At 35.1% G+C, this 21,777-nt stretch overlaps 1 protein-coding gene across 3 annotated transcripts in view; it reads left to right on the top strand.

The window, feature by feature from the left end:
• The window catches only part of C2CD3 (C2 domain containing 3 centriole elongation regulator), a 108,078-nt gene that overhangs the window by 18,811 nt on the left and 67,490 nt on the right, over positions 1-21,777 (top strand). For all 3 annotated transcript variants that reach the window (XM_074372608.1, XM_074372609.1, XM_074372610.1), the window contains 7 exons: positions 1,028-1,160; positions 1,609-1,737; positions 11,345-11,492; positions 14,743-14,897; positions 15,453-15,662; positions 16,150-16,262; positions 19,839-19,957. In XM_074372608.1, the coding sequence (XP_074228709.1) occupies positions 1,028-1,160; positions 1,609-1,737; positions 11,345-11,492; positions 14,743-14,897; positions 15,453-15,662; positions 16,150-16,262; positions 19,839-19,957 (1,007 nt within the window). The remainder of the gene's footprint in view (positions 1-1,027; positions 1,161-1,608; positions 1,738-11,344; positions 11,493-14,742; positions 14,898-15,452; positions 15,663-16,149; positions 16,263-19,838; positions 19,958-21,777) is intronic.

Raw genomic sequence — 21,777 nt, 5'->3', positions numbered from 1 at the left:
TATAAAATTCTAGACTAAGATAGACAGGCACTTGATACCTAGTCTCAGTTAACTCCTAAGCAGCTGTGGAACCTCAAGAAAATGATGATATGTCTCAGTGTTCCTAAGCTTTTCAAAAGAAGTCTAAGAACTAAAGTGGGATCATATATAATGTACTGGTTAAAATCATAGGATGTCATCCTGGTTATACATTTAGTGCATGTATAACTTGGGCAAGTTACTTGGCCTCTATGCCTCAGTTGTTTTTTTTTCAATCTAGAAAATGGAGGAAATAGTAAAGTAGTGCCTGTTTCAGAGGTTTGTGGGAGGATTAAATGACTGTGTGTGTGTGTGTGTGTGTGTGTGTGTATTAGAGTGGTGCCCAACATCTGATGAGGATTCAGTAAATGTTACTCTCTGTAATTGTTCTTGTTCTTGTTATTACTTAGGGATGAAATGAATTTTACTTATCCGAAAGTCTGAAGACTTCATCCTGACTTTTCTATTAACCTGAAGCGTGATCTTAGACAAGTCGTGAAAATGTTTTAGCATTCTTTTTTTCATCCATAAAAGTATAAATTTGGACTAGATTAGCACTGTGGCTCCTAAAAGTTAAGCTGATATAGTTGTTAGTGTTTCTTAGATAATAATGACATTAAAACCATTACAAATAATAAATCCAATAAGGTATCTGGATACAAAAATAATACAGAAATGTCACTAATCTTTTATGTACAAACACCAGTTGGAAGAGTCAGTGCTTGTATATAATGACTCCCATTATAGGGGGAGGTCAGTCTCTGTGGAATAGAGACTTAATTCACTGCTATAATGGCAACATCTAACACAGTCCACATAATAGAAGTGGACTTTTGTCCACTTTATAAAGTGAATGTTCTCACGGAATTCTCAAGCTAGTGGGGAAGGCAGACAAGTAAGCCATTACAGTACACTGTGGTGAGTCCTATGGTATAAGGAAAAGTGCTAAGTACTGCAAGTATTTCTGTTGAATTTTAGAGTTTCTGTGTTCTGCTTTTGCCCTCTTCAGCTCTGTTAGAACAAGGCAATAAACTACGTAATGCAATGGTGATTTCTGCAATGAAATCAAGCCCAGATACTAGCATGTTGTTGGATGAAGTTCATCCTCCTTTGAAGGAAGATTTTCTTAGAGCATCAACACAGTAAGTAACAGGACAAACATGAACCCAACAATTCATTTCTTAATAGTTCTTAACATGTGTTTTTTGTCAAGTTATGGACTAAATAATTTTGGAAATTTTCAGCAAGTAAAGAAGCCTAAATAAGGAGTTAAGAAACTCAAAATCTCGACCTAGCACTAACACTTGCTAAATATGTAAATGGCTAAATTCTTTGCTCCCTCTGAACCAGCATGCTTGTGTGTAAAATGGGGATGTTCTCTCCTCTCTCTGTTATAGAAACGAAATGAGATTCTAACGTAGAAAAGGGCTTTGTAAATTGTGAAGTTTTATATATATTTAAGGTAATTAAGGCCTGAAGTATGTTAAATTTTCCATGTTGAACCATCTCCATGTATATCTCTTAGCTTAATTCTGATTTAAATTTTTCCCATGAGCTAGCCACTGAGAAAGTATTTTTTTCATACCTTAGGATTAAAGCCTTATCTAGGAATCAATTTAAAGAACACATTGAAGATCCTCTCCTCCCTCCAGCAGAGAATACATTTTGGAATCATGACACAAAAGCTGATACCAGAGCCATACAGCTGCTATTGGGCAGGTAAGAACTCTTAACTAGCTTTCTTCCTTGTAAATTCTTCCTCTAACTGTACGTTGTTAACAGACTCACCTTCCTAAGGCAACATTTCCTTAGAATATCCAAGTCATTCCCTTGGTTATTCATTGCATACAAAATAAAAATTGTTATTCATTACCTACTAAATAAAAATCTAGTCTTCAGCCTTCTATTATTAGCTTCACTTACAGAATGGTCTCCAATTCACCTTTCCATTCTTCTCATCTTTCTCCAGTACCAGTGTTAGAAGGATATAACAGTATGAAAAGAGTATGAATTTTAGAGCACACACAAGTTGAAATTTGGGGTCTGTCTCTTATTATCTATATGGCCTGCACAATTAGGCAGGAAAAAAATAAAAGGGATCCAAATTGAAAAGGAAGAAGTAAAACTAACTCTATTCACAGGTGACATGACCTGGTATGTAGAAAATCCTAAAGAATCCACAAAAAACTGTTAGAACTAATACATATAGGAAGGTTGCAAGATATAAAATCAGTATACAAAAATTAATTGTACATCTATATACTTGTGGTGAACAATACAAAAATAAAATTAAGAAGCAATTCCATTTACAATAGCATTGTTAAGAATGAAATACTTAGGAATAACTTTAACTGAAAAAGTAAAATAAACTCTGAAAACTGCAGAACATTGTTTAAAGAAATTAAAGGTCTAAATAAATGAAAAAAATCCCATGTTCATGATTTAATGCAATTTCAATCAAAATCGCAGCTGACTTCTTTGTAGAAATTGATAAGCTGATTCCAAAATTACTGTGAAATTGTAAGGAACCCAGACTAGCCAAAACAATGTCAAAAAAGAAATAGGAGAATTCACACTTCCCTATTTTAAAACTTACTACTTTTTTTTGGCATTTTTAAAAAATTGAATATAGTCGGTTTACAATGATGTGTTAATTTCTGGTGTACAGCATGGTGATTCAGTTGGGTGTATGTATATATATGTGTGTGTACATATATATATATATATTCCTTTTCATATTGTTTTTCATTATAGGCTATTACAAGGTATTGAATTGAGTTCCCTGTGCTATAAAGTAGGCCCTTATTATTTGCCTATTTTATATATGGTAATTAGTATCTGCAAATCCTGAACTCTAAATTTATCCCTCCACCCTTCCCTTTCCCCGCTGGTAACCATAAGTTTGTTTTCTATGTCTGTGAGTCTGTTTCTGTTTTGTACATAAGTTCATTTGTGTCACTTTTTTAGATTCCACGTATAAGTGATATCATATGGTATTTCTCTTTCTGGCTTCACTCAGAATGACAATCTCAGGTCCATCCACGTCGCTGCAAATGGCACATCATCTGCAAATACTCTTTCCCATTCTGTAGGTTGGCTTTTCATTCTATTTATGGTTCCCTTTGCTATGCAAAAGCTTATGAGTTTAATTAAGCCCTGTTTGTTTATTTTTGCTTTTATTTGCTTTTATTGCCTGGGTAGACTGCCCTAGAAGAACATTGCTACGATTTATATTGGAAAATGAAAATATAAGTCCACACAGAAATATGTACATGATATTCCATAGTCATAATAGTAAAAAATATCCAACGATTAGTGGATTTTTTTTAACATTTTTTATTGATTTATAATCATTTTACAATGTTGTGTCAAATTCCAGTGTAGAGCACAATTTTTCAGTTATACGTGAACATATATATATATATTGTCACATTTTTTTCTCTGTGAGCTATCATAAGATCTTATGTATATTTCCCTGTGCTATATAATCTTGTTTATCTATTCTACAATTTTGAAATCCCGTCTACCCCTTCCCACCCTCCGCCCCCTTGGCAACCACAAGTTTGTATTCTATGTCTATGAGTCTGTTTCTGTTTTGTATTTGATTAGTGGATTTTTTTTAAGTGGTATATCCATACAGTGTAGTATTATTTGGTCATAAAAAGGAATAAAGTACTAGTAACATGCTGCAGCATGGATGAATCTTGAAAACAGCATGCATGCATACTAAATAAAAGAAGTCAGTCACAAAAGAGTAAATATTTTATGATTACATTTATATGAAATGTACAAAATAGGCAAATCTGTGGAGTCAGAAAGTAGATTAGTGGTTCCTGAGAGCTGATGTGATGGAGGGCAAAGCACATGAACCCCACATCCAGCAGTCTGAACTTTTTTTTTTTTAACATTTTCTATTGATTTATAATCATTTTACAATGTTGTGTCAAATTCCAGTGTAGAGCACAATTTTTCAGTTATACATGAACATATATATATTCATTGTCATAGCACTCTGAACTTTTAAGACTCCCACTAGAGAGATGGGCTCCCCAAATACCTAACTCTGAAAGCCAATGGGGCTGGTATCCAGGAGACTCACAAGACAATAGCAAGCAAAGAACTAATTCTTTACTGCAGGAGAGCACTCTTCTCAAACCATGACTATCCCCCAGGGCTTGGTGAAGAAGGAGCAGCCAAATTAGCTATCTCCCAGTCTTTCCCTGAAGAAGGTTTATCTGCATACTTTAAAAGCTACTGCCTGAGGGCCAGCCTTCTAATTAAGCAGGCATCTAGAGGCTCACTACAGTCATCTCCAGAGAATATGGAAGCTGCTAGACACCTCCCATGCCATCTCTCCCAAGCCTTCTCCAGTAATAAAATCAAGTTACCAGTCTCTCTGGAGGGAGCTTATATACACATCTGATGCCCCAGGTTTTACAGCAGCCACCAAAAAATAGGCCACCAGATTGCCTAGCTCTAACAACCAACAAAACTTGCATTCATGAGCTCCACAGGAATACAGCAGACAGTTCTCAATGGGTGCAGGAGCACGCCCACCATCAGAGCTATATACCTGGACCCAGCACAGAGGAAGCAGGCAGAAACACCCATCTCCCAGTTTCTCCCTGGAAAGTGCTGCTGCTGTGGATTCAGCTTCTAATCAGCCTACATCTAGGTGTTGACTATAATCCTCCCCTTTGGGACACTGATGGGTCTTAGTACACCCTCAACTACTGGGAGCCACTAAGAACAAAGTATTAGACAATCACAAAAGCTTATGAGACAACTAGGATCTTGGGCTGGGCTGCTCAGTGAGGTTCATCTCCTACACAAGACCATTCTGTGAAGACTTGAGATAGGTGACTGTTTTATCTAATAAGCAGAAACCAACACAGAAAGTCAAGGAAAATGGAGAAACAGAGGAATATGGTCCAAACAAAAGGACAGGATAAAAATCCAGAAACATATCTTAATGAAGCAGAGTTAAGTAATTTACCTGACAGAAAGTTAAAAATAATGGTCATAAAGATGCTCACTGAGATCAGGAGAACAATGCATGAACCAAGTGAGAATTTCAATAAGAATTTCAAACTTATTCAAAGAAATACTGGCTGAAAACTTCCCTAACCTGGGGAAAGAAACAGACATGCAGATCCAGGAAGCCCAGAGAGTTCCAAACAAGATAAATCAAAGGAGACCCACAGTAAGCCCTGTTATAATTAAACTGTCAAGTTACAAGGAAAGTATCTTAAAAACAGCAAGAGGAAAGCAACTTGTTATGGACTAGGGAACCCCTATAAGATTATTAGCAAGTTTTTCAGCAGAAACTTTGCAGGCCAGAAGGGAGTAGGCTGTTATATTAAGTACCGAAAGAAAAGAACAGCTAACCAAGAATACTCTACCTGCCAAAGTTGTCCTTCAGAATTAAGGAGAGAAAGAATTTTCCAGACAGACAAAAGCTGAAGGAGTTCCTCACCATTAGATCAGCCTTACATGCAGTGTTAAAGGGAGTTCTTCAAACTGAAATGGAAGGGCACTAATTAGTAACAGGGAAACATATGAAAGTATAAAACTCACTGGTAAAGGTAAATCTATAGTTAAATTCAGAATGCTCTATTATTCTAATGATGGCAGATAAATTACTTATAAATCTAGTAAGAAGGTTAAAAGACAAAAATGTAAGTAAATATAACCACAATAATTTCTTAGTAGATATACAATGTAAAAGATGCAGATTGTGAAATCAAAAAATTTTTAATGTGGGTGTGAGAGAGCTCTGGTATGTGTTCAAAGTTACATTATCACCTTAAAATAGATTGTTATGTTTTATATAAACCTCATGGTAACCCCAAGGCAAAAGCCTATAGTAGATATGCTGAGGAGAAAGTGAAAGGAATCAAAACATACCACTACAGAAAATCATCAGATCACAAAGGGAGAGAGTAAGAAAGGGACAAAAGAACTACAGATCAACCAAGAAGCAATTAACAAGATGGTAACAGTAAGTTCATACCTATCAATAATTACTTTAAATGCAAATGGGCTAAATTCTCCAATTATAAGACAGAGTAGCTGAACAGATTGAAAACAAGACCCAACTATGTGCTGCCTACAGGAGACTCACTTCAGCTTTAAGAATCCCTACAAAGCTCAAAGTGAAGAAATATGAAAGATGTTCCATGCAAGTGGAAACCAAAAGAGAGTAGGGAGTACCTGTTCTTATATCAGACAAAATAGTCTTTAAGCCAACTGTAGCAAGATCAAGGAGGTCATTATATAATGATAGTTGGCCAATTCATCAAGAGGCTATAACAATTGTAAATATTTGTGTACCCACCAAAGCACCAGCTAAATACAAAAAGAAAATATTAGTGGGTCTGTAGGGTGAAATAAACAACAATATAGAGGACTTCAACAACGAATAGATCATCCAAACAGAAAATCAATAAGGAAAGATTGGACTCAAATGACACATTAGATCAGATGTACCTTATAAACATACACAGAATATTCCATCTAACGACAGCAGAACACATATTCTTCTCAAGCACACATGGAACATTCTCCAGGATGGATCATATGTTAGGCTACAAAACAAGTCTTAATAAATTTAAGAAGATTGAAATATCAAGCATCTTTTTGGATTACAATGGTATGAAACTAAAAATCAATACAAAAAACAAAAAAACCTATAAAATTCACAAATATGTAGAGATTAAACAGCAGGCCCCTGAGCAACCAATGAACAAAGAAGAAATCAAAAGAGAAAAAAATGTCATTTAAGACAAAGAGAAGTAGAAACATAACATACCAAAGCTTATGGGATACAACAAAATCATATCTAGGAGGGAATTTTATAGCAACAAATATGTGCATTAAGAAATAAGATCTCAAGTGAAAAAAAATAACTCTACACCTCAAGGAACTAGAAAAAGAATAAACTAGCCCAAAGTTAGCAGAAGGAAAGAAATAGCAAAGATCAGAGTGGAAATAAATGAAATAGAGACTAAAAAGACCTAAATAGAAAAGATCAGTGAAACTAAAAGCTGTTTTTTTCAAAAGATAAAATAGACATGCCATTAGCTAGACTTACCAAGACAAAAAGAAAGAGGATTAATAGGAGACATTATAACTGATACCACAGAAATACAAGGAATCATAAGAATGTTTGTGGATGACAGGAAACACTAAAGTCTGCCAGAAACTGTTGGAACTAATCAATGAATTCAGTAAAGTTGCAAGGTGCAAAATAAATATACAAAATTCAATTTTGTTCCTATACACAAACAGTGAACTATCAGAGAAATTAGGAGAACAGTCCATTTACAATAGCATCAAAAAGAATCAAATTAGGTATAAATTTAAACAGGGAGGTGAATTTTTCATCTGTACACTGAAAACTGTAAGACGTTGATAAAAGAAATTGAAAAGAACACAAATAAATGGACAGATATTCCATGTTCATGGATTAAGAGTTAATATTGTTAAAATGTCCGTTTGACACCAAGGCAACAAAAGCAAAAATAAGTAAGTGGGACTACATGAAACTGAAAAGCTTTTGCATAGCAAAGAAAACCGCTGACAAAATGCAAAAGCAGCATTGGGAATGATAGCAAATATTTGTAAACCACATATCTGATAGGGAATTAATATCCAAAATATACCAAGGAACTCATACAAATCAATAGTCTTAAAAAAACAGCCCAGTTAAAAAATGGGCAAAGGACCTAAATAGACTTTTTTTCCAAAGAAGATATACAAATGGCCAATAGGTACATTAAAATGTGCTCAACATCACTAATCAGGGAAATGCAAATCAAAACCACAATGAGATACCATCTCACACAGATTAGGATGTCTGTTACCAAAAAGAAAAGAGATAATAAATGCTGGTGAGGATTTGGAGAAAAAGAAAACTCTTGTACACTGTTGGTGGGAATGTAAAGTGATACAGTCACTGTGGAAAACAGTGTGAAGATTCCTCAAGAAATTAATGAAACTGCCATATGACCCAGCAATCCCAATTCTGGGTATGTATCCAAAGGAAATTAAATCATTATCTTAAAGGGATACTCCCCTGTTCATTGCAGCCTTATACATAATAGCCAAGGTATGGAAACAACCTAAGTGCCTATCATGGATGACTGGATCAAGAAAATGTGGTATAATATATAAACAATGGAATATTCAGCCTCAAAAGAGAAAGAAATTTTGTCAGTTGTGACAACATGGATAAACCTGGAGAGCATTGTGCTAAGTGGAATAAGCTAGACAGAGAAAGACACATACTGCATGGTATCGCTTATATGTGGAATCAAAAATAAAGTCAAATGTATTGAAATAGATTGTAAAAAAGTCATTTCTGGGGGTTGGAGGAAACAAAGGGAGGTTGGTGAAAGGGTACAAACTTTCAGTTATAAGATGAATAAGGTCCGAGGAGCTAATGTGTATGAAATAGGTACCTATAGTTGATAACACTGTATTGCATAACTGAAATTTGCTCAGAGAGTAGAACTTAAATGTTCTCACAAAAAAAAAAAGAAAGAAGGAAGAGGAATGGAAATATGTGAGGTGATGGATGAGTAACTCCGTGAGAGGAATCCTTTCACAATGTATATCAAATCATCATATTGTACACTTTTAATATGTTATGATTTTATTTATCAATTATACTTCCATAAAGCTGGAAACAAAGGCTTTTTTACCTACTCCATAGAAGACAGTGGAGAATTGCTTTCAGAATTCTGAAAATTCTTAATTTTTGTTTAACTTTTTTTTTTTAATGGAGGTACTGGGGATTGAACCCAGGACCTCTTGCATACTAAGCATGTACTCTACCATTGAGCTATACCCTTCCCCGTTGAAAATTCTTAATTTTTGAACTCAGATTCCATTCCCAATCAAACTGTCAAACATGTGTGAAGGTAGAGTAAAAATATCTTCATATATCCAGGGTCTCAAAAGATTGCCTCTCTTGCACTAGTTCTTAGGAAATCACAGGATATCCTCTACCACAAGGAGAATATAGGAAGAAAGAGTAAGGCATGGAGTTCGCGAAGTAGGGGATCTAACACAGAAGAAAGAGAAAAGGAGGTTTAAGATCTGTGTCATGTTTAGAAAGCAAACACTCCTTATGGGGAGCAAGACAGGACTTCAGTAGGAATATTTCTAAGGAAGGAAGAGGGTAGGTGGAAACATTTCTCCTGTGTTTGACCAAATTGAGAGGGAATTTTCTGTTCTCTTGGAGAGTTCAGTAGTAAAATACTGATAGGCACATAAAAAACTAAGTAAATGAAAATTAAGGCAGTTACTAAAATAAGGAAAACTAGAAGTTGGATAAGAAAGTGTAGTAAATTATACTTGGCTCTGATATGATGTTAACCCTGTACGTTAACAACAAAAAATTGTAAATTGAGAAGATGGGGAAGTGAAATCTGTGTCCAAGAGTAATGGTATAAATGGTATAAATGAGGATTTTTTCATTTTTCATTATAGAAAGTCCATAGAAAAGTGAAAAATCAGAAAATAGCAGTACATATGTTACTTAGAAATATGAAGGTAAATACCAAAAGAAACACCCTAAGGAGGCAGGTAGCTACTGTTCTTTATTATGTCTTGTAATCCGATTTGACTTTTAAAATAGGTGCATTTATTCTTTGATTAAAAAATGTTTAAGAAGAAAAAAAAGGAAAGTGCTCAGGGTGGGCTTGTCTTGTAGCCGAAGAACACAGGCAAATTCTAGCCTCTTCCCCCCATTTTTTTTTAGCTTCCATGTCTCCTGCCCTCCCAACAGGAACCCCGGCCTCTGGCCTGTGCCAAGTAGCTCTGACCTCTCCAGGTTTCTGATTATAAGTATGTACCAAATACTGCATGTAGGGAAATGGGGTGCCTTTTTATGTGTCATAGACAGAAGAATGAACTCAAAGAAATGTTAATTTGAAAAAAAAAGTAAAAAGTGGAGGACTGTATAATGAATGGTGGAGATCTTCATAACTTTAAGGGTGTGCAAAGCAGGGGGGAAAAGCAAGCAAATGAGTTGCGGGGGACCATAATTGGCAAATGAGAATTTTGTAGAATATACCAAGAAGTAGTGCTTCAAAATGGAGCAGTGCTCAGAAGCTGCAGGGAAGCCATGTGGGTTGGAAAGTTGTTACCTGGGTTTTGGCAGTTAGGAAGTTCCAACCTTTAAGAGAGAGATTACTATAGATCAGTGGTTCTCAACTGGGGGGCAGTTCTCCCCTGCATCCCACCCCTTGGAACATTTGGTAATGTCTGGAGATATTTTGTCACAACAAGGGGAATGCTACTGGCATCTGATGAGTAGAATCCAGGGATCCAAAATACACAGGATAGAGCCCAGTGACAAAGGATTCTCTCACCCAACTTGTCAGTAGTGCTGAGGTTGAGAAACCCTACTATAGAATAAGAAAAGGTGAAGAAAGGAACATTTATTGAACATCATTTGTTCTAAGAAATGTAGGAACATGATCTAATGTGAAGGTAGTGATCATGTATTATTTTCTTGAGAAATTAAAGAAGGGAAAAAAGTATAGCAGCTAGCTTGAAAGCGAAGCAAAGTTGAAAGAATTCATAATTGAAATGCTTAGCACAGTGCTTGGTTCATATTAAATATTGAATAAATATTGCTTTTATTATGTTCATTATGAATTAATAAGTTCACTAACAGATGTTGATTAAACGCTCGTTACTATAGGAGAAACAAAAATGAATGAAATATACACATATTTGTATGCATATCTTATTAGTTTACAAATTCTTTATAAGTAGAGTATCTGTTTTACTCATTTCTCTATCTCACGTAGAATTAAATCTTGCCATAATTAACCTAAATACACATATTTTTGCTTAATGGAAGAAGGCATATTTATGAATTAGCCATTCTTCACAAAAAATATGTATATATAACATTGAACTCTTTGAATTATGGTTAATTGTTTACGTTTTTTCCCTCCCTCCTAGACCATAAGTGGCACAAGAATAGACAAGTTAGCTTAGTCATCTCTGTATCATTCAGGACCTAACACCATGCCTGGCACATAATAGGTACCCAGTAAAATGTTTGTTAAATAAATGAGTGAGATCACAATCAGTGTCAGTAATGTATTTTCTTAACAGTAGCTGTTGACATCCCAGAGGAGGGGGAATGTAATATGAAACTATTTATCAGATAACCTTCTGTTTAATGTGAGACTTCTGTTTAACATATTTTCTTCCATGTTTAGAACCTTAGAAAATTTACCAAAAAAAAGAATAGCTCAGCAGAAACTTCTTTTAAAGTCCTACTTTGTTTTTCTTATCTCTGCAGTGCTGAATTATCCCAAGGTCGTTACTGGGACGGGCTAGGCTCTCCTCCAGATTCCCCATCTCCTGGCAGTGATGTGTATTGCAGCAGTGAACCCAATGACCCTCAGTATGACCAGAGTCTCCTGGAGAACTTATTTTACACAGCACCTGTAAGTCATTGAATCTGAAGCCTTAGGAATTGGAGAACAAGAGTATTAATGATATTAGTAGGTGCAGACATGTTACCACTTGCCAGACAGAAAGCTATCCATTTTACATGCCTTATCTTCTCTAATTATAATGACAATCTGAAGAGGAGAGTGTCATCTCATTTTATAAATGAGGAGACAAGCCTAGTAAGATTAAATATTTTGCCTAAGGACACATAGCAAGTGTCAGTGCTAGGATTCAAATTCAAGTTTACCTGAGTTCAAAGCCTATGGTCTTAATTAATATACTATATGGCTTCCTTAGAACTCTTTTAAGGAAGAGCTAATGCAGGTATACCCTCAGAACCACCCTTGACTGGTATCTGGTTCTAGAAACACCTCTACTCACAGGGGACAAATACCTCTACTGACCCTTAAGACAAAGCATTCTCTTTTCAGGCAGTTTTAGTGTTTTCAAAGTTCTTATATAAAGATATATGTTCTAGTCATTGGTTTAGCATCTTCTACAGTATATACAGAAAGAGTTCAACCCCTGTTTCACAAATAATCATTTATATTTGTGAAGATTGCTGTCATACTCCCAATTTTCTTTTTCTCCAGGTCAGCAATGACAACTGAAATGCAATGTAGTTTATACCAGCTCAATGGAAAGACAGTGAGAGCTACCAGGGTTCAGAGGAAGCAGGGAGTGCTTTTACATGAGATTGTCAGGAAAGAATATCATTAGGAATAAGAGATTTTAACTGACACTTGAGAAAGTGTTCAGAGAGATAGAGAAGGGAAATGAAATGGGAATAGAAAGAAGAACTTGTCAAGGAAGTGGTTTGTGTGCTGCAGGGAGTCTAATTTGACTGGGTAAGAACTTGTGTGGAAGGGAAGTTGTTGATGAGGCAGGCTAGCACATTGTAATTAGTCTGGGAAAGCCTTGGAATGTCAGGTGAGGAGAAAACAACATGACTGAAATAGTGTTTCAGGAAGGTTAATCTGGCAGTGACCCAGGGGACCAACTAGGGGAGAGTAACTGGAGCAGGTAGGAAGGCACTGGGTTATTGGAGGTGTGAGAGAGAGGGAGGGAGGGAGCGCCAGAATGAGAGTGGCAACAGCGGGATTGGAAAGGGGGAGATGGATTTAAAAGACATTGTAAATTGTTAGGATTTCATGACTTTCTACCTTAAAAGTCATCACTGATACTGTATTACCTGTAGGAGAAAAGGGAAAGGGAACTTACATTTATTACACATTTTCTCTGTGCCAGGGAATTTATATTATCTGTTATTTATTAAGTACTCTACCAAATGTTTTAAATTCATTATTTCATTTAATTCTTTTATTAGCCCCATGAGATAGTGTTATCTCTTTTACATATCATGAAATAAAAGCTTAGAGACGTTAATTCCTGGTAAGTAAGTGGCAGAACTAGAATTCTTACCCTAGTCTATCTGGCCAAAAACCTATGTTTTTCCCACAAGACCACACTGTCTCATAAGCCTTGAGCATGGCATTGAAATCTGGTCTTGACTTAACCATCCTAACCTCATCTCCCACTTTTGCCCTGTACCCACTAGAGACTCCATTCATACTGATTGTCTCACCACTTTACAGTCTAGCTTTTTCTGTCTCCGTATCTCTTGCTCATACTGATCTTTCTGCCTTAAATGTTGAAATGCCCTTGTACATCTGGTAAACTTCTCTTCATTCTTTAAAAATCAGCTCATCACCTCTATGAAGAAACCACCCCAGACTCCTCCAAGCAGAATTTGTTGCCTGAATGTCCACAATATCCTGCACATACCTCTATTTTAGCCCTTCTGTTGTATGATACAGTTCTTTGTGAACAAGAACATGTCTTCATTCTTTTTATTACCAGTACAACAAAGTCTTGATAGAAATTAAGTACTAGGTGAATACTTAGTAAATAAATGAATGAATGTATGCATGGTACTAAGTAATCACCCATGCTATTTGAACAAAATAATTTCAGAAAATTGTTGATTGAAAGAAGGAGTGAACAAATTGACAGTGGGAAGACCAAGGAGCTAGAATGCTCATGTCCTACCCTGGGGTCAGTGTTTGATGTTCTTAATATTGAATAACAACCACAGCTTAGAAATTGAGCATTACCTTGTGGTTTTGTTTCCTGAAATTATTAGCTTTTGAACTACCTAGTTTATGTTTACTCTTAATTTCCTTTAGGCTATGGACTCATCTAGATTTTGATTGCCTTGTCAAAACCATTTTTTTAAACTGCCACTTAAGAAAAACCTAAGAGCAAAAAGCTTTGTAATTTCACCTTGAAAAAGTTGTATTGCCTCCTAGAAGGACAGTCTGGTCATGCTTATTTAACTATTAATTTGTTACCCTTATGACAGGTCAATACATTATACACCCTGAGATGCTGAAAAAAAGGAATTTGGGGGTGATAAATGTAAAATGACTTTGGAGTAGTCTCCTGCATTTATATCAGCAAACTTTTTAAAAATTTGGAGCTAAATAACTGCAATGCTATCTTTTTATTTTGCATTTTCTGGTAGTAAGGGCTGATCAGTCAATTATAGTTGCCTTTTCTCACAGTAAAATTAATTACAGGGGGCTTAGCCACCAGTTCTGCCATTAAGGAAATTTATGACATATAATAAACAGTTCATCTTAGCAAGATTAAAAGCAGAATAAATCATCAGTAGTATGGAGTGGTTAAAAAAAATAGAGTCTTCGCATCCATATAGTTAGATGATAATTGTACAGTCAGTATGCCTTAAACTGTGGTAGAAATACAGGCTCTAGAACTCATGGAGATCAAGATCCACCTTTACTGCTTACACCTGTGGATCATAAACAACGTTGCCTAACTTCTCGTAACGTAGCTTTCCTTTTCTTGTAAAAATTGAGATAAAGACACCTTATAAGAATATAGTAAGTATTGGAAATACACATGGAGCATTTAACATAGTACCAGATACATAGTAGGTGGTCAGTAAACTGTGATTGTTAATATTATTGAGAATGTGAACAAGGAATCTGTTTTCATTTATTTCCTTTGAACTGAACTTGTAGGTTATTTTTGTGAACTTCAGATTCTTTTTGTATAAGCAGGAGAAATGCCAAATTATCTCCCTGGTGTCAGTTGTCTCTTCAAGAGACATATATGTACAGAGACTAATTTGATTACTACTTTTAGAGAAATGTTTTTATTGCCACTATCCTCAAAGCAGGTATCTTTTAGTGCCTCTCTTTTTGTTTCTTCTCCCCATAGAAATCTGATACGAGCATCAGTGATGTCTTCAGTGAAAATGATGATGTTGTCCCTTCTAAAAAAATGAGCCAGTCAAAAGCTCTTGCCAGATCTCCTAAGATTCTGGAGTCAAATGATTATAAGTTGAAGAAAAGGGCAGTGGGCAAGAAAAATAGGTGAGCTTCTCTAGGAATGCTTGGCTAGAGGCAAAAGAAAAGATCTCAAGTAAAACGACCTGTGTTTGCCCAACACCATCAGACTGGTTAAATGAGTTACAGTAATTCGTTAAGTATTGTAGTCCTTAAAAATGTAATAACATGAAAAGATGGATATGATAAAATGGTTAAGGAAGTAAACAGAATTCTAGGTTGTATGTGTGCTCTATTACACTTATGTAGAAAATACGCATAAAGAAAGCAAATGAAAAAAATACACAAAAGTGTAGTTATGTTTAAGTAGTGCATAACTGAAGTAAAGTCTGTTACATCAGTTTCTATACTTGTGTGTGGAGATAAGCCTTTAGATTGCAAGAATGTTTTTACATTTTTTGAGATTTCTTTCACTGTAGATTAGGACCAGAATTATGATTAAAACCATCTCTCAATCCTTGATAACTTGTGAATTAGGATGCTTGCTGCCCTTCCTCTTTCCTCCTCTTGCCTGTACAAACTAGATCATTTCGTGTTTGGCTTCTGACCGTCTGCCTCACTGTCTGTATGACCTCCTTTCAGAAATTTGGTTGAACAACAGATGCTATCAGAAACTCCAGAAGATGCCCAAATGATGACACTAAGTGTGGATAGATTGGCCCTTCTGGGTAGAGCACATTCAGTCAGAATCATCATCGAAACAATGAGAGTTCCTCCAGATAGTCCTCAGGAGACCCCTGGCAAAAAAAGGTTTCCTGGGAGACCACCTAAGCTTCCAACAACAAAAAAGTGGTATGTCTCTAACATGGGAAACTAAATTTGACACTTCTGGAAAGTGTGTCTGATAATAATAGTAAATAATTGCATAATTTACAAATTGTAAAATGCTTTCATATGTGTCATTCAGTCAACAAAAATATAGTGGATCCCCCACTAGATCCCAAGCACCATGCTAAGTATCAGAATAAGGAAAACTAAGATCTCAACTCTGTTCTTACCTGCCTTACAATCAGGAGAAGAGAGAAACACTTAAATGGCTATCTGTAATAGGGTTTTAGGGGCCAAAAGAGATGTTTTATATTAAAAGTGCAGTGAGGGCATAAGGAAGGGAGCCTTTAATTCTGCCTGACAAGATTAGTGAAGGCTTTGAAGAGAGGAGATTGATCCTCTGAGGACCTGAAGTTCTAAAAATAGGGCCTTGAAAGATATGTAGGATTTATCAGAGAAAAGTGGTTTATTATTTGGTTTGTTTCTTAATTATCTTGTTTTAATTTTTTAGCACCTTCTTTGTGGAATATCACTTTCCTGTGGGCTTTTCCAGAAGTGGGTCAGCAAAGACAGCTTTGATCACTGAGGTCGTTCGACTTGCATCCAGTAAAATTACAGATGGAAGTAAGAGAACCTGGTTTCTACTCCTTAGACATTTTGGCTTTGGAAGAATTTTTGAATCCTTAATTACTCATCTGATTCTCATATTATAGAGTCTTAGCAGTAGAAAGAATTTTGAAGTGAATCTATTCTAATTCCTTTACTTTATAAATGAGGAAACTGGCCCAGTGATGGTAGGACTGTCCTGATGCAAGGCAGCAAGGCAGTAACATAGCTGAGACTACAGCTCAGAACTCCTGATGCTTAGATCATGTTCTTTCTACTGTTGCCATTTTTCTTTTCTTCCCTTTATAAAAACAGCTTTATCAAGGTATAATTCACATACTATACAATTCACCCATTTGAAATGTGAAACTCAGTGATTTTTAATGTATTCATAGGTTGTGTAACCATCACCACAATCTAACTTTAGAACATTTTCATCCCTCATAGAAGAAATCCCGAACCTACTAGCATTAACTCAATTCCTTCTTCGCCCTCTTTCACTAAGGAACTGCTAATATACTTTCTATCTCTATCAATTTTCCCATCCTGGACATTTCATATAAATGAAATCATGCAATATATGATTTTTGTGACTGGCTTTTTTGACTTATATAGTATTTTCAACTTTCAAAATTCAAGTTGTTTTCAATATTTTGCTGTTAATAAAAAAGAATGAAATAATGCCATTTGCAGCAACATGAATGGACCTAGAGATTATCATATTATGTGAAATAAGTCAGACAGAGAAAGACAAATATCATATGGTATCACTTATATGTGGAATCTTAGAAAAATGATACAAATGAACTTATTTATAAAACAGAAATAGACTCACAGATATAGAAAAAAACTTATGGTTACCAAAGGGTAAATGAGGGAGGGATGAATGTGGAATTTGGGATTAACAGATACACACTACTATATATAAAATAGATAAACAAAAGGACCTACTGTATAGCAGTAAATAATATAGGGAATTCAGTGCCTTATAATAATCTATAATGGAAAAGAATCTGAAAAAGAATACACGTATACATATTTTGCTATAAACCTGAAACACTGTAAATCAACTATACTTTAATAAAATTTTTTATTTAAAAATTTTAAAAAGAGCATAGTTTTCATATACATCCATTTCATTCCAAAATAACAGTAATTCAAGGGGGAAAATATTTTACTATTAAAAATAGTACTTTAATACATAATCTTGCACGTGCATCATTTCTCATTTGATGTGAATATACCTAGCACAAATATTAAAAATAAATACTTATTTACCCTTAAAAATAGCACCTAAAGTACTAGAGTACATTGTTTCACTTTCCCCATCACTTTAAGGAAGAATTAGGGCATTTAAAACTTTTCATATGTTTACTTTCTGGCTGTATGCTTAAATTATCAGTAGCAATAAAAGGTGCTCTGGAGGTTTGTTCAAAGCATTCAAGAATGTATAATTGACCCTACTGACTAAAGGAAGTACGTTTGAGGAGCTTTAATGTGGTTAAACTGTTTTTATCAAACCCTAAGGCAAAGAAAAATGTTTAATTCTTTTCTCTGGTCTTCCCCCTTCTACCTCCTTCCATCTGTATTACGTGTAATGAGTTCCTTAAAACTTCTCTGAGCCTCAGGTTCCCCATCTCTAAAATTGAGATATGGTGAGGACGTGGTTCTGATATACACCAGATTCAGTTAACATAGTATCTGCAAAGGAAGAACTGCCTATATTACACAAGAGATTAATGGACAGTCAAATGGGATAATGAATGTAAAAACATTAAACTAAAATAGTATGTAACTAATAGTAGCTCACATTTATTGGGCACTAAATTATGTGCCGAAAAAGCTACTCAGTGTTTTACATACATTAATCATTTAATCCTTAAACTAAAACATGCACAGATGAGGAAAGAGGAATCTAAGGAATAAATCAATTAAGTAGGTTGTCAAAGATAACACAACTGGTTATCTTAGATATGGTAGAACTGGAATTTGAACCTAGAACTTTTTTGATTCCAAATCTTGTGTTCTGAATCGATACTGCTTCTCACGCATTATTATTATTGTTGGACACAGCAATTGAGTTCTCCCCTTGTTCTTCTGAGAAAGATAGTATGGGACATGTGGAATAAGCATCAAGCCAGGAATTGGAAGAAGAGTTCTAGTTATGGTTATTATACCACACACTTAATTGTGTGACCCTAGACAAAATGACTTTTCTTCTGTGGGCCTCTCTTCACAATAATAGAGAATGGACAAGTTATTTTGAGGATCCCTTCCAATTCCTAAGAAAGTCTTCTATGGAACGTTGTTAGCAATTTATTTACTTGAATTTCTTCCATTATTACCTTAACTTACTTATAGTGGTTAAAAAAATGAGCTTAAGAAATAGAGAATTATATGAGAAATACAATAATATAGTGCCAAAACATACTTAAGTAATAAGGAGAAATCTGAGTAGCACCAGGTTGCAATAGAGTTCTGTTCGTAGACAAAGGATTTTATACTGCCCAAAGTGCTTTTTCATCTATTACCTCAGTTGATCCTCTCAGCATACCAATGAGGTGTAGGTATGGTCTGACTTCTCTTCCCATGGTAGGATAATCAGGTAAACTGGTCTAGTGGGTGTGGGCTTGCTGGGCCCAGACCTTTTGCTCACAGTTCCTGTGGTTAGATCCAGGTAGCGAGACCCATATCCTGTCCAGGAGTACCAAGAGAAATAGAGTCAAGAATAAATATGGCAAAGCTAGAGATCAGTAGGTCAAATGGGCGGTTTGAATGAATGCCAAAGATAGTGGATTCTCTGTAACTGGGCCTTTTTATGAGTTTTTCATATCCATTTTAAGGGTCTAGAACTGAATGGATGGGAAGGTCATTTTACAGGTAATAAATTGTGTCTGACGTGGTCATTAGTAACAGATTTACTCATATAAAATGATTCTAGTCTGAAATTCCTTTTATTTAACCTGTTAAAGCCCCATAGCAGTGAGCAAAAACTCAGATACTACCATGACTCTATCCCATTTACAGTTGCTATTATAGCAGAAACCCGCTCCTTTCCACCTGAAAGACAGATTCTGTCCTAACACTGCTAGTTAACATCAGTACTTAGAACCTTGTTCAAGTATGACAGTAGGAGTCTCTTCGTCTTCAGCCAGAAAATAAACTTACTTTCATTATTATAGTTTTTTATTCAGTTCTTCTCTTCATTTATTCCTCATTGTCCCACATCCAGCCAGCCCCCTTCTTTCATTACACTACCTGCCAACTTGTCTTTTAAAAGCACTGTCATACCTACACCCAGTAAAGTGTATGAAATGTCTCTTTACACATCCTGTGCTCATGTGCTTGACATTCATTTCTCGTGGCAAAGTAGAGCATTACAGTACTGCTTATCTTTTCTGTGCTGTACCCAGGGTTTTCTCTTTGTCTCTGTTCCTTCAGTCCTACAACCCTACTAACACTTTGGTGACTGGATTCCTGATGGAGATTTTAGTTAGATTTAAAAGCGAGGTAGGTGATATTGAGCCATAGATAGATGAGATGACTCCACTTGGGTGGTGTGATGTGTGCTTATGTGTTTGGTTCTCCTTACAGTGGTGAAATTCCAGCAGAGATTTGTGTTTCCAGTACAGTTTGGTGGCCCGATGATAGAACACTGGTGGAATTCCAATCTCACTTTCCAAATTTACACAAAGAAAACCCCACAGAAAAAGGTACTTCAAGTGCTTTTGACCTTTGTGTTACCATTTATTACACCAGGAATTTGGAGCATACTTAAAATTATATTCCTTCTTATACTAGGAATTTCTCCAGACTCAAATGACACTAATGCTTATGATTATTGTTTAGTGTTATTGTTTTAAATTTCTGTTTGGTGTTTGCTGTAGGCCAGATATTATGCTAAAGGCTCTACATGAACAACACTATCAAATTTAATCATTAAGACAACTCTGTGAATTAGGTACATTATTATCTTCAACTTACAGATGAAAAAAACCAAGATTTAGAGAAGTAACTTGTCTAAGATCACCTAAGCTAAGAAAAGACAAAGCCAGGACTCTCTTGCAAGTCTTTTGACTTGAGATCCTAGGTTCTTAACCTCTTTACTGTGCTCCCTGTTCTGAAGAGTTGACTGTTGGATATTTTGATACAGGATATTGGCCTTAATTTGAGGTTCTACTTTCTGTTTTCAGATAGAATACAGAAGGTACCCAACCCATGTTCGAGTATAATGTGGATAGCAGTTTTATCAGCTGATTCCAAGATTATAAAATCTGCTTGTAACTGGTACAACAGAAATCAATAAACTATGTCATGAGCAGGTTTTACTTCAACAGAGATTAGCTTTTATAATCTTTGACCTCCCCTTTTGTATGGATAGCATGAGGAATGGTCTTGTTTTCTTTTTGTTTGTATTTTCAGGATATAAATTATACAAATTCTTTTTGGAAAATACAGCAAAAGAGGGAGACAAAGAGAAACACATAGTTCCACAACTTTAAGACAACCTCTATAAGCATTTCAGTATATTTACACTGAATTATGTAGTTAATGGCTTTTTTCTAATTATAAGGGAATTATATGTATCTTTATAGAAAAATATTTTTATAATCTTGTCACCAAGAAATAACTGTTAATATTTATGTGAATCTCTTTTATATTTTTCAAATGAATACATTTATGTATGTAAATCTCTGTATTAGGATAATTCTATATGTAATTTTTAGCCTGCTTTTTAAAAATTTGTCTTGAGGATTTTTATTCATTTTTCAAAAATATATTTAATCTTTTACACATAATTTTATAAATAGGTGAAGGTCTACTGTGTATAATTTAATACCCTATTTTTAATAAACATAACAAGTATTATTAATATTATTTCACACTTTTAGTAAACATCATTTTAATGGCTACATATTATTCCATTCTAGGAATGTGCTGCAATTAAGTTAATAATTCCTGATTATTGAATATCTAGTTATTTCTCATAGTTAAATTTTAAAATATATACATTTGTGTATGAGCTTCTTATGTATTATTATTTTAGTATAAATTCCCAGAAGTGAGATTACTGAGCTAAAGAATATGAATATTAAAAGCTTTTTATACTTATTGCTAAATTTGCTGCCCAAAATTTATTACCAGTTTATATTCTGAGCTTCAGGCATATGACAGCCTCTGTTTCTCCATAACCTTGATAGAATCAGGTATATTGTTTTGTAATTTTCCTAGCTTTAATGGCAAAAATTTGCATCACCTTAATTTTACTTTTTATTTTTAAGAGTAAAGTTGAACATTCTTCATAAAGAACTCTTAAAAATAGAAAAAGGTAATCTTCTGACTTCTTTATGACTCATGAAACCCTCTCTGATCTTCCAGGGAGAAGTGGTGAAACCCAGAATGGGAACCAAAACATGGCATAATACGGGTTTTCCAACGTAGAGTTGCCTAAGTCAAATAATTAAGCTATTGACTTCATAAAGCATGGGTTCCTTAATAAGTCATCATATGTTGTCACTTCAGTTAAAGTTCC

The sequence above is a fragment of the Camelus bactrianus genome, chromosome 10 (genome assembly GCF_048773025.1).
Source record: "Camelus bactrianus isolate YW-2024 breed Bactrian camel chromosome 10, ASM4877302v1, whole genome shotgun sequence".
NCBI lineage: Eukaryota > Metazoa > Chordata > Mammalia > Artiodactyla > Camelidae > Camelus > Camelus bactrianus.
This window is presented reverse-complemented; position numbering and strand designations above follow the sequence as displayed.